General features: G+C 56.1%; 8 protein-coding genes across 8 annotated transcripts; 4 read left to right on the forward strand and 4 right to left on the reverse strand.

Annotated features, from left to right (window-relative positions):
* Positions 1 to 62: 62 nt before the first annotated feature.
* On the forward strand, positions 63 to 1,076 carry BO72DRAFT_488418 (uncharacterized protein; the record flags this gene model as incomplete). The annotated part of the gene is made up of 2 exons (XM_040948042.1): positions 63 to 596; positions 963 to 1,076. The coding sequence occupies 2 exons, from the start codon at positions 63 to 65 to the stop codon at positions 1,074 to 1,076; spliced, it is 648 nt and encodes a 215-aa protein (XP_040798073.1).
* A 1,499-nt stretch (positions 1,077 to 2,575) lies between these two features.
* Positions 2,576 to 3,904, reverse strand: BO72DRAFT_435805 (uncharacterized protein; the record flags this gene model as incomplete). The annotated part of the gene is made up of 3 exons (XM_040943298.1): positions 2,576 to 3,475; positions 3,554 to 3,658; positions 3,716 to 3,904. 3 exons carry the CDS (start codon positions 3,902 to 3,904, stop codon positions 2,576 to 2,578), a joined length of 1,194 nt encoding a protein of 397 aa, XP_040798074.1.
* A 1,614-nt stretch (positions 3,905 to 5,518) lies between these two features.
* BO72DRAFT_450972 (uncharacterized protein) lies at positions 5,519 to 6,384 on the reverse strand. Its single transcript, XM_040945379.1, has one exon. The coding sequence runs from the start codon at positions 6,375 to 6,377 to the stop codon at positions 5,646 to 5,648; it is 732 nt and encodes a 243-aa protein (XP_040798075.1). The 5' UTR covers positions 6,378 to 6,384; the 3' UTR covers positions 5,519 to 5,645.
* Positions 6,385 to 8,545: 2,161 nt separating this feature from the next.
* BO72DRAFT_410907 (uncharacterized protein) lies at positions 8,546 to 9,925 on the forward strand. The gene is made up of 3 exons (XM_040942450.1): positions 8,546 to 9,031; positions 9,086 to 9,314; positions 9,381 to 9,925. The coding sequence occupies exons 1-3, from the start codon at positions 9,002 to 9,004 to the stop codon at positions 9,461 to 9,463; spliced, it is 342 nt and encodes a 113-aa protein (XP_040798076.1). The 5' UTR covers positions 8,546 to 9,001; the 3' UTR covers positions 9,464 to 9,925.
* A 454-nt stretch (positions 9,926 to 10,379) lies between these two features.
* BO72DRAFT_214602 (uncharacterized protein) lies at positions 10,380 to 10,978 on the reverse strand. Its single transcript, XM_040939708.1, has one exon. It carries the CDS (start codon positions 10,889 to 10,891, stop codon positions 10,592 to 10,594), a length of 300 nt encoding a protein of 99 aa, XP_040798077.1. The 5' UTR covers positions 10,892 to 10,978; the 3' UTR covers positions 10,380 to 10,591.
* Positions 10,979 to 11,195: 217 nt separating this feature from the next.
* BO72DRAFT_450974 (uncharacterized protein) lies at positions 11,196 to 11,925 on the forward strand. The gene has a single exon (XM_040945380.1). It carries the CDS (start codon positions 11,323 to 11,325, stop codon positions 11,911 to 11,913), a length of 591 nt encoding a protein of 196 aa, XP_040798078.1. The 5' UTR covers positions 11,196 to 11,322; the 3' UTR covers positions 11,914 to 11,925.
* A 207-nt stretch (positions 11,926 to 12,132) lies between these two features.
* BO72DRAFT_410913 (ABC1 kinase family protein) lies at positions 12,133 to 14,514 on the forward strand. The gene is made up of 2 exons (XM_040942451.1): positions 12,133 to 13,051; positions 13,114 to 14,514. Exons 1-2 carry the CDS (start codon positions 12,243 to 12,245, stop codon positions 14,330 to 14,332), a joined length of 2,028 nt encoding a protein of 675 aa, XP_040798079.1. The 5' UTR covers positions 12,133 to 12,242; the 3' UTR covers positions 14,333 to 14,514.
* Positions 14,515 to 14,809: 295 nt separating this feature from the next.
* BO72DRAFT_530409 (uncharacterized protein) lies at positions 14,810 to 15,781 on the reverse strand (the record flags this gene model as incomplete). The annotated part of the gene is made up of 1 exon (XM_040950294.1): positions 14,810 to 15,781. One exon carries the CDS (start codon positions 15,779 to 15,781, stop codon positions 14,810 to 14,812), a length of 972 nt encoding a protein of 323 aa, XP_040798080.1.
* Between the last annotated feature and the right edge of the window lie 681 nt (positions 15,782 to 16,462).

Raw genomic sequence — 16,462 nt, forward strand, 5'->3', positions numbered from 1 at the left:
CCCCCTCCCCCCAAGCTCAAATCCAAATCTCCCCGCTCAACGACCGAGACCGCCACCTCGCAATGCGCTCGTTCAGCAACAACAACAACAGCAACAGCGACCCCGAAAGCGTCAGCCCGCTCGTCTCGCCGGAGACAACGCCCACCAAGAAACCTCTGCCTGCGCCGGCTCGGATGCGGGGTCATATCAATGTGAATGTTAACGTTAAGCCTACGGTGCAGATGAGGGGGGCAAGGGCAAGGGATACGGAACCTTCGAGGGATGGCGCTACCGCTACTGCTACTGCTACCACTAGGAGTACTCGGATTCCACGCACGGAAGCGGAAGTGGACAGCGGAACGGGAAGGGGAAGGGGAAGGACAACAGCGAAAACGGCCGAGTTATCGGATACGGGGTTCTATCGGCAGCGAGCGGAGTTGCCTGCGAGGATGGAGCGGGAGTTGATTAATGTTCCGTGGAGCAGGAGGCGATGGGAGGAGGAGGAGTGGGAGGAGGGGGGAGAAGATTTCGGTCATGCAGGTGGGGATAGCGCGAGGGCGAGGGAGAGGAAGATTGTGACGGCGGATGGGGCGGTGATGGTTGCGAGTATCCAGACGGTGGGTGGGGATGAGGTTTTTGATTGATCTTCGGATTGTTTTTGTGTATAATCCGGTTGTGGGTTGTGGGCTGTTGGTGTTGGTGTTGGTGTTGGGGAAAGGAGGTTGTTTGGTTTAGCCTGTTGCTGTTTTTTTTAGAGGATAATCTTTGGTTGTTTATATACTACCTTGTACTCCATTTGACTACACAGCCGACTATCTCGAGTCCCTGTCTTCCACACCTGCATTTGATCAGTTGGGCTCACCCTGCCCGGTTTCCTGGCTGCCGCCGACTGACTGAGTGCAGGTCCTAATAGTTGTTAGAATTGCCGTAGGTAGAGGAGAATTAAGGAGTAGTGCAGCATATAAATGGAGTGCACTCACTAGCTGAGGAGTTACTCCGAGGTGCATGAACCCAGGAAAACCGTGGCAGACCCTAACTACGATCTACGAGACCATCCCGATTCATATGGCCGCACGCAGCTTCGCGATAGCCTATAGCATCTTCCCTCTGGGGGGATTAGCTAGTCAGAAGTGTCCGGGTAACAGCATGTATCGATTGACTACATTTTTTCTCTATAAAACGCGCTTTCTATTCAATAAAATGACGTCATGTGGCCTCGACCCTCAGAGTCGTCAAAAACAATCTTCCACCGCTACGACTAGTACGGCCCACCCGCTGACCCTAGTATGAGACCATTGTTATGTATATGTGACTGCTGCTTCTATGTATCCCTTCCTGCACTGCTAGCAGCAGGACATTGTACTTCGCCAGTATGGATACGGCGGTCAGCGGTCAGGAGTATTCGATGTATCGGTATAACCCTAGGTGCATGGTTGGAAGCAGGATTCCCCCACAGGAGGAACGGAAAGGTACCACCCCCAAGGGAGATGATATATCTGTATGCCAAGGTAACCAAGGGAGCATAGCGATTTAAGCCGTCTGACTGAGGCACTCTAGGCGTGATTTAGCAATAATACATCTCTCGTACTAGGCCATCTTCCAGCGACGACCGCGGCCCCACACCTCCTCTCAGCATTGGCAGTAATAGCGCGTTGTTCGATGACCTCTGCAAGGACATGTTGATAAAAATGATGAACCCCAGCTGGGGACTTCCTCGCCCATGTGCCCAGCCAGTGGTACTTCGTCGACAAAACAAAGACCTTTTTGCCTGTACCGTTTGCCATTCACACCGAAGACCACCAGCCGTCACCACAGAGCCTCTCCGTCACCGCACCCACCTCGACGCTTCCATACCATGGCCAACGCGCCAATGGAAGATCTATACCACCCTGAGGTAGATGTTGAGTATCTTGAGGAATATGTGCCTGGCGGGTTACCACTCAACTCTCATCGGAGACACCTTTGGTAACTTAGTGGCCGCTATACTGTCGTCCACAAGCTTGGGTATGGTGGCTATTCAACAATTTGGCTCGCGCGGGATCGGCCACGCCAGCGCTATGTATCGCTCAAGATGCTGACTGCCAGAGCATTCATCAGATAGCCGCGAGGGGGAAGTCCTCAAGCACTTGATGAAGAGTGGCCTTACTCATGTCGGAAAGCAATTCATTCCGCGGTTACTGGACCAATTCTCGTTTCACGGTCCAAACGGACAGACATCACCGGTGCTTGGTCGGAGAACCTGCTGGAGGTAGTATTGCGAAGTCGAAGGAGGACAGCACGGATTTGTGTTGTTATTTACAGCAAGCTGCGCAAGGCTCCAGGCTGTCATGACCGGGCTGACTATTGCGTACCCGATCTTTCCATCTCCAACCTCAACCGGCGGAAGGATGAATGTGCTGGTCTTCGCGAAGAGCATGTGAACCAGTCAACTTGAAAGTACTCGCCAGGAGGACGAGATGGCCTGGCAGCGGCGAGAGACGGCCGGGAGTCACTTAGGTATGATATCGTAGGTAGTTTGGTAACGGTATAATATGAAGCGGCCCGGCTCTATACATGCCCGCCTTATACATAATTCTATATACTTATAACCTAGTACCTACTGTAGCACCTCCACGACTGTCCACGTAACCGTCCAGCCAAGCCTCCCCCCCAACTTCTCCATCACCCGCCGACTCGCCCCGTTCCCCATTGCCACGTTCGTATGCACCAGCATCCCATCCCCAGCTGGGTTGTCCTCCGCGTTCCCGTTCCACCACCGCCCATCCTCCACCATCCCCCGCCTCATCGCCTCGCGCGCCACCCTCCCCGCCAGCCCCTGCCCGCGATACTCCGCCTCAACATGCAACGTCGCCAGCGACCCGTCGGGCCCGAGAAACGCCCACGCCACGGGATTCTCTGTCCCTCCATCACCCGCTCCGGCCGTCGGCGCATAAATCGCCGCCCCGGGCAACATGGCCAAGGTCGCATCCGACCGCGGAATCACCGTGCGGCTCCGCACGAGGCCGAAATGCTGGGGTTGCACGCCCTGCCGGCCGTCGCGGGTGTGGAAGCGGAAGCCATCCTGACCCGTGGCAGCACTACCACCACCACCATCCCGGGGACAAACCACCTCCTCCCTCCCAAACAGATACTTGACGTACGGCGCGTGGTCGTAGCGATGCACCTTCAGCCCCGGGACGAACGACGCCGATCCCACGCCGGAAGTATACACTGCTGCCAGCGCATGCTCATCGGTTTCCGTCGGGGTCGGGGTCGGCCCCGCAAGAAGCACCGCCAGCAGCCCCGTGTGCAGATTCCCGATTAGAAAGGCCTGCGGCGGGGGTGGGGGCAGCTGGTGATCTGTTTTGGTTGCTGTTGCTGTCACGGGTCCCGCGGCCGCGAGATGGGCGGTGTACGCCGGGAGCAGGTGGGTTTTGATATGTTGGAATAGGGCGAGGAGTTGGCGCCGGATTGTCTGGGTGTGTTTGGAAGACAAGAGGGAGAGGGAGCGGGAGCGCTGGGAACCGGTCCCGGGGCCGGGGCCGGTGCTCTTTGGCCCGGGGGCGTGGACGCTGCTGGATAGAGAGACGTCGACGTCGACTGAGGAGTCCGCTTCCGCGCTGCTGTAGATCACCACTTGGGTCTCGCGGCCGGCGTGCAGGTCGATGTAGGCTGTTAGCCAGGGTTCTTCTTCCTCTTCCTCGGATGGTGCGGCTGGTGATGCGCCGGTGGAGAGCGGCGTCTCATGCTGGTGTACTGCAGGAAACGTAGCCAAGACGGTGGCGGTGGAGGTGGGATAGGCGAGGTGGTGCTGGATCCGACGCAGGAGGGGGATGGAGTAGGGGAGCTGGGATTGGAGGCGGGGGAGTATCCCAGACGATGAGGACCAGGTTGACGGAGGGTGCTCGTGAATCGTCACGGCATCCGAATTGGGATCTTGATCCATCGTGTTGGGATTTGGAGGCGGGTTGTACAGTACGTTGCCAACCACTTGGTTGAATACGGGGTTGTTGGACAGGAGTTGCTTTTTTTTTTCCTTTTTTTCCGCTTGTGTTGCTGGACTGTACAACTCGGTTGACTTTTCCTCGTTTCTAAGATCTGGATCTATCTTCTGACGTCTCGGAATGATTTATTCAGGTCGCTTAGGTCGGTTGTTGACGGACGGACGGACGGACGGACGGACGGTAAATCGGAGGATTTACCTTGGGGTACAGTTGACAACAAGGTCAAAGTCAAAAAAGCAAGCAAAAATATCCGAGTTCTTGTCCGTCGATGCTTGGCTTGCGATGATCGGCTGGAATTTCAAATATGACAGGTCAAGGCAGAGGAAAGGTTCAGTTAATTTACATCCATGATCCCAAAAGGTGTGTGAGTCACGTTGGGGGCCCCGGGCGATCGCCATCTGCACTAAGGATTAGTGCAGTTGACTTACTCTGTATAGATTAGTTAGTAGAGGTGAGTTACCCAAGCAAGATAAGTCCCCCAAGATAACGCCCTAGTTAACTAAGGATAGAGTATTTGTCATGCTGACGCTGGTGAGTGGTGAGTGGTGACAGCCTACAGCCTGACAGCTGGAGTGTCGGGCTGCCTTTGCGGGTAGGTTTAATTAAGATTCCTGGGCACTAAACATTGACTATTGACTGAAAGTCTGAAACGAATTTAGTGATGGAAGGAAACCCCCCCAGATTCGCTGTTCAGCCGGTGCCTGAATTAAAGCTCGGATTCCCCGACCAAGCCAAGAAGATGAAGATGGGCGGTGCAAGCCAGCCAGACAGGCCTAAAACTAGTGTGAGACTTGGGGATTGGAAACGGAAACGGAAACACAAATGGAAAGGAAACGCAATCTCTCAAACACGACTAAGGCTAGTGATAGGTCACCTATCTTTGTCCACCCCCGACCTCTCCTCATGCATTAGCCGTGCAGGGCAGGGGCATGGAAAAGAATCTTCCATGAATTGTTCCATGCACATGTGGCTGGCTGGCTGACCGCCAGTAGACTACCATAGAGAAAAGTTGACACGGAACAAGATCCCTGACCCCATGTGGGGGGATTTCCCCTTTTTTCTCCTGCCCCCCTCCCCCTTCACCGCACCATTCACCATTACACAATTCACCACTAAGAATTCAGCTTTCAGCTTTGGGGCTTGGTGTCTCAATGCAATTGTCTTAGCGCCGATGGTCGAGGGATTGACAGGTCCAATGTGCTGGGTCGCATGCTTTTTTTTTTTTTTTGGATCTCGGTTTTAATTTTCCGCCCCCATGGCAGGCCTGCCCAATGCCCAGGGCGGTATTGTAGTTTATTTAGTTTGTCGTCTAGTCTGGTCTAGTTGGACGGGGTCCACGACGCGATTTGGAATTTGACGCTCTATCTGGTATCTGCAATTTACACTAACTTGCTATACCCGATAGTTAGTGGCCCATCTTAATTGATCCTCATATTACTTGGAGTGTCTTACATGCGTACTCGAGCCAGGGTAAGGTTATCAGTCTGCTAACCCGGATACAGGAATTCGAAGGCTTGGTCCGCGGTCAGGAATACTACACACCGGGAAGAGATAGATCTATATGATGATCCTTCTATCATTTTTGCGATTGCAGTAATCATATGCGGCTGCAGTGCCAATCTGACAAATGAAAATCGAGACGAACATAGGAAACGTAGCGCCAGAAAAGAAAAGTCGTAGACATCATGAATCCCTCCACGGACTCCGAGGCCCCACCATCCAGTCCTCCATCGCCAGCCAGTCACTCCACCGCGATTCCGCCAGCCGCAACTCCTCCTCCGCCGGCGCCCGCAGCGGACGCAGGAAGGGCGTCTGCTCGTCCGGCAACAGGTCGTACGCCGCTTTGGTCGCCGCCCACCCGCTGCTCTTCGCCGTAAACAGGTACGTCTGCCGCTCCTGCTGCACCACACAGCCCACCCCGCCCGCCCACTCCGCCCCGAAGAAGGCCTGCAGCACCTCGGGGCTGTCGTGCGCCGTCACCACGAGTCGCCGGACGTACCGCCGCAGCTGCACATGCGCTGCTGCTGCTGCTGCTGCTGCTGCTGGCCCCCCTGCGTCCGAGGACGAGAAGGAGGAGCTTTCTTGCCGCTCGCCCCGCTGGCACGGTAGACGGATGTTCAGAAACGCGGCCAGCGATAGGACCGCGGGTGAGAACTGGCCTTGCTCGAGGAAATACTGCGTGCAGCGTAGATACTGCGGATACCATGTGTCCAGCAGGTCGATCGGAGTCGACGACGGATCTGCTGATGGATTGGCGGCCGTGTCCGGCGGGATCGACCAGGAAGAATGTTGCGGATGCTGTTGCTGTCTTGCAGCAGCAACAGATGCAGGCGGTTCGGTAGCAGCGGACGAGTATTTAATCGAGGAGGATGAAGACGACGCGGGCGTGGATGGCCCGCCGCCTGCTGGGGACATATTCACAGGTCTAGAACCGGATTGAAGTTCAGTTGTGTCCAGCCAGAGAGATTCTGTTTGGCCCAGGGGCCTCAATCTTTAGACGTGCCCAGGAAGGTCATAGCAGATTGAAAGTAAAGGCTTTCTTACTTGCGGGGAAACAGCCGGGGGAAGCGATGGGCGACTGATCGAACCAGTCCATTGAAGGAGAGCTTCGCTGATAATCGTGTTCGGAGGGAATTGGACTTAGCGCCATGGGACATAGACATGTGCTGGCTGACAGGTGCGAATGAATTAAAGTCGCACGATGGATGATTGGGAAGGAGATTCGGCACGAGGGAGTCTGCTCCTTATACTTCTCGGGCCCTCCCCTCGGGACAAGGGGGGATGGCGGCCAGCCCGATGGCCATCCCGAAGGGGAAAGAAACTAGGCCGAGCATCAGTGCAACAAGCCCAAGCTCACGGCGAGGGGCCGCATGACAGGGGAGTGTGGAGAGCCGACGGTCGACTCAGGGTGTGAAGCTATCCCGACTATTGACGCCCTAAGCGGAGACGGACAGGGTCAAGCCACGGGCTTCTCCGCCAGACCGCCACAGATCTGTTCGCAGTCCGCAGTTGTTCGGTGCCGGCGGGGCCGTAGTAGCGTGGCTGTGCAGCCCTATTTTATAGGCCTGAGGCGGCCAGGCATGCAGATGGTCGACAAGGAAGATGGATGTACTGAGCAAGGTCTCGCGTCCTCGCTCCTCGCTGCATCCTTGTCGCGATAATTATTCAGTAGGTTATAATTTGCTAAGCCCTCCAATAGTCTGCTTAATGCTTACCAGTCAGCACATCTATCCATTATCCAGACCCGAGAACCTGGACACCTCCATGGCGCTAGAGACACCAGGATTTGAAAAACACGGACATTAGCGGCAATTCGCTTATCCCAACCTTTGATAGGATCATAGGAGACGAAATAGATTAATATTACGATGAGTATTAAGAGCTAGCTGAGGACCTAAGAGAAGAATGGTGAAGAATAGCGATGGAGATGGAGGAGTGGAGAGGATTTTGGGGGGAGGGGGGCGAAGGGAAAGGAGTGCGTAAGTTACCTAAGTTACTCGTAGTAGTCAGCAGCCTGGCCTCCCACCCGCCTCCTGAGAAAACAGGCTCCCAGGCAGGAATCAATAGTCACCCACCGATCTGTGACAGCTCCGCTGCGACTCACTCAGTCTCCATTCCCCGCACCAATGTCTCCTGTGGCCCTCCGACGCAATCGTGACACAACCCTCCTCTTCCCACTCTGGTGGCCATTTTGACCAACTTCTCCTTGTTCTTCAACCGAGTACTCAAGTAAAAAAAGAAAAGGGTGTGTACAAGCGCGTCACCATACATATGCAACTCCCCAGGAACGGCACAACGTGGACGATAGTCCGACCTGACCGGCTTTCTCCATGCAAGGGGAAGCAGGCGACAGGCTTGATCGCCGTCCATCGGACACACCGTCCACCGGCCTCTCGGCCATGCTGGCGGTCGATCAGCCCTCGCCGGCTAACGAAGGCTAGCCTGCGAGCGAAGCCAAAGGCTGCTAGCAGCTTTGCTAAGTTGCTTCAGGTGTGCAGTCGATGCAGCAACCGACTAAACCGACTAAGCAGTAGTGCTGCATGCAGTCCCCGCTCTCTGACGCACTGGATCCGGATTCGAAACCAAGTGCCTGACCAAGTGGAGTCCCACCTGCGGCCATTCCCGATCAATGACTGGATGGTCACAAATGGACAGATGAAGATACTCTCAGCTATCCTGCTTAGGGCCAGCTAGTTCCTGAGAGCATCCGCCAGTCAGCCTGGACAATGCGGTCGCCGTCAGAAGTGCTAAATTCAACCCAACCCGTCGGACCTGAATTAGCCCAGGGCAACTGCGACTAGCCCGGTTCCCGCCCGGTTTTCGCTCTAAATCGATCTGGCGACGGCTGAAGTGATGATGAGATCATGCCTGACCTAAATTCAAATCAGGCCCGGCGATGCGATCCATCGACTCCTGGTCGGCCGGAACCACTGGGATTATCCTGGTCAATGATCCTCGCGGCTGGGATCTCGTAAATTGTAAGCCATCGGTGAACAATAGATTGGTTAGTTGATTAATTTTTTAGGAGTGACACAAAGGAAAATGAAAAGAAGGTTTTGATTTTCTAATTCTTGCCAGGATAAGCGAACGAAAAAAAGAAGCAGCAACGAAAGAAAAAAATAAAAAAAATGCCAATTAAACAACAAGGCTAGCCAGGGTCAGGTCGATGCGTGGCAGCTGCTCCCCCCACCTTCAACTAAAACCAGCCAGGCGTGGCTGACAATCTCCTCTGACCTCCACCAGGGCACGGCTGTTCGGCCGCATGTTATATAACTATCAAGGTTTCTCCCGAGCTTGTCTCCATCCAGTTCCAAAGTCTCTTCAGAGAACGTGTCTCTCTTTCAGCAATCACATTCTTCGTCGACTCTCCATCAATCGTCAATCGTCAATCGCGAGATCTATATCTATCGATCGCTATCCTCTGCTGTTCTACATCGTTCTATACTACGATCCAGCCGAATCATCTACACATCCTACAAACCACCTTCCGATCTCTCTCACATCACATCAATCACATCTTTCACCACCTCACAACCATCATGACTTACAAGAGCAACTACGAGCCTTATGTGAGTACCACGCCAGCCTCATCGTCCCATCACCACCATACTGATAGTCAACAGACCAGCCAGAGTCTGGACATTGACCGACAACGCTCGCCCGAGGAGATTCTCTACCCACTGGGATCACTGTATCCTCACGTTGTCGCCCTTCAATTGCAATCCGATGAGAACCCATGGGCCAAGGCCCGCCACCTCGCAGACTATCCGGATACATGCTACTGGACCGATATGTCTTATCCGTCCACCCCGGAGCATTTTTCGTCTAAGCCCAGTGGCCGCCGATACAGTGGTATGTTCGCCCGCCAGTGTGACCTGTCATCCCCGGTGCATGTGAGCCACGCTAACCCTGACGCAGACTCCACTGCCGGCCGCTTTGTTTCGCGTATTCGTCGCTTTTTGAGCCGAGACGAGCTGCGCCGACGCCAGCGACATGCCTGACGGGCATTCCTTTCCTTCCTTCATCCAATCATCGTCTCCCTTGGACATTTTTTTTGCCTTCATCTGATCTTTTGACTTCGCATTTTGAGCCTTTCTCTACTCTTCTAGACTTCACACACAGCGCAAATACCCTGTCCGGGACGACGGCTTTTCATTTGTCATCTCTTTTTGTCATCATCATCACCACCACTACAGGCATTCTAGATCTCACTCCTTGAGGCGTTTCCTTGCACTGCCACTTGGGATTTCTTCTCTTCCCCAACTGTTTCATCTCTCTCATGTCTTATCTCTCTCCATGTTATCATTTCGGATTAGGTTGGTTTTAGCGAGGAGTTTCGGGCATCAGACGCAAGGGGGGTTATACACCTGGTACGGACGGTTTCGGCATTAGCATAGTGGTCGACTTTTACACACTTACGGATAGCGAATAACTCTAATGAATCAATGTGAACTCACAACCGGACCTCCCACGCTTCCAGCCAACTGTAATGCTAGCTAGCCTCTTATTGCTCCGTAGGGAGGAACCTTAAACTTCAAACCCAATCTAATCAGCTCCGTGACGGACTGGCCTGCCCCCCCGTCCCAGCCATTGCTCCATTCTTCAGTCTCATCTGAGCTCACTTCCCCCCTCCTATAGGTTATTTGACTCAGGTCCCCGACGAGGGGGTGGGTGATAGAGAAGCCCGAGTCCCGACACCAACCCATCTGACCTAGCACCTTCGGGCTCCTCAATCCAGTAAATCTGCTCCCCCCCTCTCCACTAATCCCCGCATTCCTCCAGTCGTACCGCCCCGATCAGGTGAGTGCGATCCGACAGCTCGCAAGAACTCCCAGTCTCATCTCTGCACGCGGTATATTTCTTACCTGCAGGACAACGGGGGTGGACCGTCGTCTATCGTTCAATAGTCTTGCTGCGTCTGGATGATCGGAATACCACGGCGGTGGTGGTGGTGGTGAGTGTCAATGCGCACGCACAGCAACCAATCGTCTGCAGGAATCTTATGTGGTTGATACATATCAGAGTTTCCCCCGTTCACGAACAAATGCATGCATGCATGCATGCCAGCCGCGATGATTGTCCCACGGACCTCCTGCTGATACGGGTGTACCCGCGCTGACCGCGAAACTCTACTGCACTGCACTGCACCAAGTGGTGGTGTGGGTGTGGTGGGTGTGGTGGGTGATCTTCTCTTCCGGCCGCGGGCATTGTCGGTTGTGGCGGGCAAAGAAAGATATTGTCAAGAGGATAGCGATAGAGTACTGTCGATATCTGGATCTATCACATTGAAGGGGAGGGGGGCTGGATTTGGACAATGGTCTGCCCCTGCACACATGCAGAGTTGAGGTTCGATTGCTGGAGGGATTCGATAGTTGGGAGGAGGGGGTGAGGGGATTAGGGCTCCAGTTCATTAATTGATGAGTATGCATGCCGTTTTTCGTCCGCGTTGTTTTGTTCTCAGGAGGGTTGAGAGGTCAGTGGGGGGAGAGGAGTCCTATCTTTGGTGCGCGGAGGGTAGAGGGCCGGTGAGTTGAGGATTTGGATGTGGGAATCTCCGAATGAAGCCCGAGGGTTGCCGGAGGTTGAAGCTGGATGGATTATGGACTATGGAATTTGGGGGGTCAAATTGATGCGGGGGAAGGGAAGGAAGAGGAACTGGGGGTGTTTGTCGATCATCCAGGGGAGGCCCTGAGAGAGAGAAACACTGCCACTTCCACACTTTTCCTTCTTCCCCCCCCCCCTCCTATTCCTCCTCCCAGTGTTCGACCCTTCTCTTCCTCTCACTCGACTCCTTCTTTTCTTTTTCTTAATCACCTCTCGTCTCCTTACATCACATATAACCCATTATTGCCGTGTAACCATGCGGCTTCTCACCCTTGGCCTCTGGATTGTGCTTGTTTTCTCCCCGGTCACTGCCAAATTCAGCACGACTTGCTTCAAGGCCATCGTTGCCCTCACCAGTCGTCCGCACGCGCTCCTCGAGCAATTCCAACAGGAGATCTGCGACCAAGGCTGTCGACCGACGGTCGCGCATTGGGACCTCTGGACGCGCAACCAGACCTTCCTGCCCGCTGTCCGCAGCCTCCTGGCCCGGGTGGATCACCCGGACCAGCAGGAGGAGGCGATGATGCGCCTGGGGGACGAGGTGGCCGGGCTCATCAAGCGGCAATGCGGCCCGTTGCTGGACGGCGGCCGCGATGTCTGTGCGGATGGAGAGACCCTGACCGCGTTCGGCACCTGCTTCAAAAAGAGTTTTGTGCGGGCCGCGCTGGTTCACCTGCCCCGGTTGCTGCCTTTGGCTTCCGAGCCCGTCTGTCAAGCCCAGTACGAGTGGGTACAGAAGAACCAGCTCTGGGAGGAGATTATTCCCAACAAGATGCGCGAGTACGCCGCGGTGTGTGGGCAATTGGGGGGAGAGATGATGGTGATGGGGGAGATGTATAGTTTCTAGTCATGAACTGTATAGTACACTATCTATGAGTATGTACTCACTAAGTAAGCTGGCTGCTGCATGCATGCAATAATACCCTTATCATATTGTCCTTTTGCCTGCTGTGGCCCGATCGGGCTTATCTCCGTTTCTACCGGTTGATTAACTCCGCCCCGGCCTTCCGCCGCCGCTTTAACTCGACCGCCTCACGTCATCCTCTCTTTCTCTTGCAGCTGCCACTGCAACGCCATCTCTTTTTCCTCATTCTCTCAATTCAACCTCAACCGATTTTTTTTCAAACTCTCTCTCTATCCCGCCATGCCATTTCTTCCGCTCTATATCTCGGTATAATGGCATCAGCCATTTATCTGCGCCTCCTGCGCTCTCCCGTTGTATCATCTTCTCCTCTCGTCCGCTCGCGTGCCCACCACCACCACTTCCAGTTCCCAGCTCCGCCGCGGCGGTACCCAGCCCTCTCCAGCCGCCGCCATGTCCACCCCGGACGATACCAGCCCTTCGTCCCGCCCTCGCCGGCCTCCCTAGGCAAACCAACCCCAGCCAAGACCTACACGCGTACGCGCAAATGGCTGCGTCGCCTCGTCTACCTCTCCCTCACCGCCGGGGCGATCTACGCGGTCGACAACCAATTCTACGCCGCCAGCCTGACCCGCACGGCGCGCACCTTCGGCCTGGGTCTCCTCGTGGCGCTGGACTACAAGATCAACTTCCGCCCCAACCCTCCGCTGGCCAGCTCCATCGCCGCCGTGCACACGCGCAACGCCGAGCGGCTGTCCGACCTCCTGCGGCACAATGGCGGCCTGTACCTGAAGATTGGCCAGGCGATCGCCATGCAGTCCGCCATCCTGCCGCCCGAGTTCCAGAAGATGTTCGCGCGCATGTTCGACGATGCGCCGCAGAACGACTGGAAGGAGGTGGAGAAGGTCATCCGCGAGGACTTTGGCGGCCGCTCCGTCGAGGAGGTCTTCGGGGTCTCCTTCACCGGGGAGCCCGGCAGGGGCCTCATGGAGCGGACGGCCCGGGCCAGTGCCAGCGTGGCGCAGGTGCATTGGGCTCGTCTGGCGGATGGGCGGGAGGTGGCGATCAAGATTCAGAAACGGGAGATCGGCAAGCAGATCAAATGGGATCTGTGGGCTTTCAAGTATGTTTCCGGCTCACTCCACGGTTTTGTAGTTTATTGGGAGCGCATGCTAACTTCAGCAGGGTTGTGACGTGGATCTACAGCCGGCTCTTCGATATCCCGTTCTACAGCCTGGTCCCATACGTCACCGAGCGACTCTCCCTGGAGACGGACTTTGAGAATGAAGCCGACAACTCCGAGAACATGGCGCGGCTGGTGGCCGGCGAGCCTCGTCTCCGCGACCGAGTGTACATCCCCAAGGTCTACCGCGAGCTCAGCTCGAAGCGGGTGATGACCGCTGAATGGATCGAGGGCGTCCGCCTCTGGGACAAGAACTCCATCACGCGACCATGGCGTGGCGGATGGCGTCAAGGCACCCCAGGCTGCCACGGAACGCCGCTTGACCCGCCGTCCAGCAAGGCTCAACCTAACCCCCACCCCAACCTCGATCGCAACGGCGCACAGCTCAAGCCCGAGCGCACCCACTGGCGCGGCGGCTACAGCGACAGCGGGCTAGGCCTCTCCCTCAAGCAGGTCATGACCACGATGGTCGACCTCTTCTCCGCGCAGATGTTCCTGTGGGGGTACGTCCACTGCGACCCGCACCCGGGGAACATCTTCATCCGGCGGACCCCGTCGGGCAACCCGGAACTGGTCCTCATCGACCACGGCCTGTACATCCACATGGAACCGGCCTTCCGGCACCAATACGCGCGGTTCTGGAAAGCGCTCCTCACCTTCGACAACACGACTCTGTCGGAGATCGTCTCCTCGTGGGGGGTCCAGAACACCGACCTCTTCGCGTCTGCGACCCTGATGCGCCCCTACCGGGGCGGCGACCTCTCGACCCACCGCTCCGTCTCGCGCACGCTGTCCCCGGAGGACCCGGGGACCCTGCACTACGAGATGCAGCAATCGGCGCGCCGCGCGATCCGCCAGATCCTGGGCGATGAGGAGAAGTGGCCGCGGCCGCTGATCTTCATCGGCCGGAACCTCCGCATCGTCCAGGCCAACAACCAGTTCCTGGGGAGTCCCGTCAACCGCGTCAAGATCACGGGGACGTGGGCGTCGCGCGCGCTGGCCGAGGACCGGCCGGAAGGGGTGGCCGCCCGGGTGCGCGGCGCCTGGGGCCATCTGGTGTTCCGGGTGGTGTTGTTCGGGACGGATCTGTTCTTCTGGTTCACGAAGGTGCGCCAGTTTTTGCGGTTGGGGGGCGGGATGGAGGATGAGATCGAGCTGCAGATGCGCGGGGTGGCGAAGGATATGGGGGTGGAGTTGGGGAGTAATATCTTCGAGGGATAGAGTCCTCCGGGTCTGGTGGTGGGTGGGTATACACTGTACTGTACATCATACACATACACTTATATACTCTTCTCGGATTCCTTTTGTAAGTTGGACTCCGACTCTGAATATGTGCGATGCTTGGCTTGGGAACTACTCGTCTACAATGATAACTAGACCAGCTCGCTCCCTGAAGTGTTCACAGGAGTTGCCAGTATTCATTCTCCTGAATGCATGCATCCGCGAATAATCCCTATACTAGACAGACCTAGATTGCGCAAGCTAAGGCACACTAAACCCCCAAACCCTCCTAAACCCAAAACACCAAAGCACCATAATCCCTCCCAATAACAAACGCCCTTCTCCCCCCATATCAAAAGATTCCTATCGCTGCGACAATGCCACCCGTAATCAAGAATACAATTCCCCCCCACAGATTAAATTATCCACAGCCCCGGAGTTCCCAATCCCCAATCCCCAATCAATGATAAGGTTCAGTCAATCATACCCCCACCCCGACGCCTCCATAAACCCGGCCGGCTTCCACTGCTGCCCCGGATACGCCGTACTAAACATCACGATCTCGGCCTCGTCATCCTCGTGCTTCCCGGCCCTCTCGCTCGGGGTTTCGGCCGGCTTCGCCACCTCCGTCGAGGGGCTGGGTGGCTTGGGATGTTGTTGCTCCTGCAGCCCCTGCAGCCCCCTCCCCGGCATCAGCGACTCACTCGACCCCGGTAACGCCGGGAGATCAACTTTCGTGCACGGCGGAGGTGGCGGGAGCAGGAGCGGGGACGGGGTCCTGCCACCTCCACCATCACCACTACCACCCCCGATGGTGTCCGTGTTCGTGTTCGTGTCCGTAGTAGATCCTCCTCGGCGGAGGAGGGGCCGGCCTTGGCCTGGGCCTGGGTTTAGGCCTGGGCCTGGGCTTGAACTGTGGGGGTGGGGGCTGGGGGTGAGGAGGGGTATCGTCGAAGTTCGCCAGGTGGTTACCCCTTGCCCTTGTCCTGGTCCTTGCCCTTGTTCATGCCCCACTACCGGAGATAACCTCTTCGATTTCGGCGATATCGAATCTGTTTCCTGTTCGGGTGCGGGCGCGGATCTAGAGCGCTGCTGCTGCTGCTGCTGCTGCTGCTGATGCTGGAGTGGTGGGCGCGGCGGAACGAGGATGCTGTTCTTGCCGATGCTGCGGAGGACTTCCCCTGTTATGCGGGCGGACCATGTTTCTGTGGATTCGGGGTGGAAGCCAGTGGTGGTGGTGGTTGTGGTGGCTTGGATGGGGGGTTTGAGGATGGGGTTTGAGGTTGGGGTTGAGGTATTGTGCTGTTGCTGCTCGTGGGCGTGGGCGTGGGCGTCGTCTTCGCCGCCAGGGATGATCAGTTTCCAGGGCAGTTCTTGGTCGCCGGAGCGGCTGGTGCGTGGGCGTGTGCGGAAGGTGCCTAGGTTGTGGGCGGGGTCGGTGAGGTCCATGGGCTGGTTTCTTTGTGGATGGGGATTGAAGAGAGGGGGTGGGGTTGTGGTGAGGTCTCGGTTTTGGTTTTGGTCTGAGGTGGGGTTGGGGGGTTGGTGGAGTAGGGGAGGTGGAGGTGGAGGTGGAGGTTTGGCGTGGAGCTGCGGTCGGGATAGAGGTAAGTGATTGCTGCGGCTGACTTTGTTCTAGTGGATATGGCATGGATATGGACATGGACATGGCTGGGTCGGAGGTGGAGTGGGAGTGCGCCCGGCGGGAAGAGAATCCGGGGTAAGGAAATCCGGGGTAGGCCGAGGGCCGGAGGTGGATCACGATCGCTCTTCAAGATTCTGGCTGCACCTTTTCGAGATTGTGCTCTGCCACTGCTGCGGGTGATGATAGAGAAGGAGTATGGTCGGGGTGTGGAAGTTATGATATTTTTGGTATGTCTTTCGCGGTGGTGGGGTGGATGCTATGAGGGCAAGCAACTATATTGAATGGTTGTGGGTTGATGCACGCTTGCTGGATATTGTATCATTTACTCGATGGTGAGTCGAGTGTTTTGGTGCTTTAGGAGTAGAGGGGTATGATGTACTCATTATAGATTATGTCAATTGATCGAGGTGAATTTTATATAGACTAGGCTATGATGTGGATTGATTAGTGCCTGCTTACCTGCACTTGACCGTTAGATGAACCGT

The sequence above is a fragment of the Aspergillus fijiensis genome (assembly GCF_003184825.1).
Source record: "Aspergillus fijiensis CBS 313.89 unplaced genomic scaffold BO72scaffold_52, whole genome shotgun sequence".
Classification (NCBI taxonomy): Eukaryota; Fungi; Ascomycota; class Eurotiomycetes; order Eurotiales; family Aspergillaceae; genus Aspergillus; species Aspergillus fijiensis.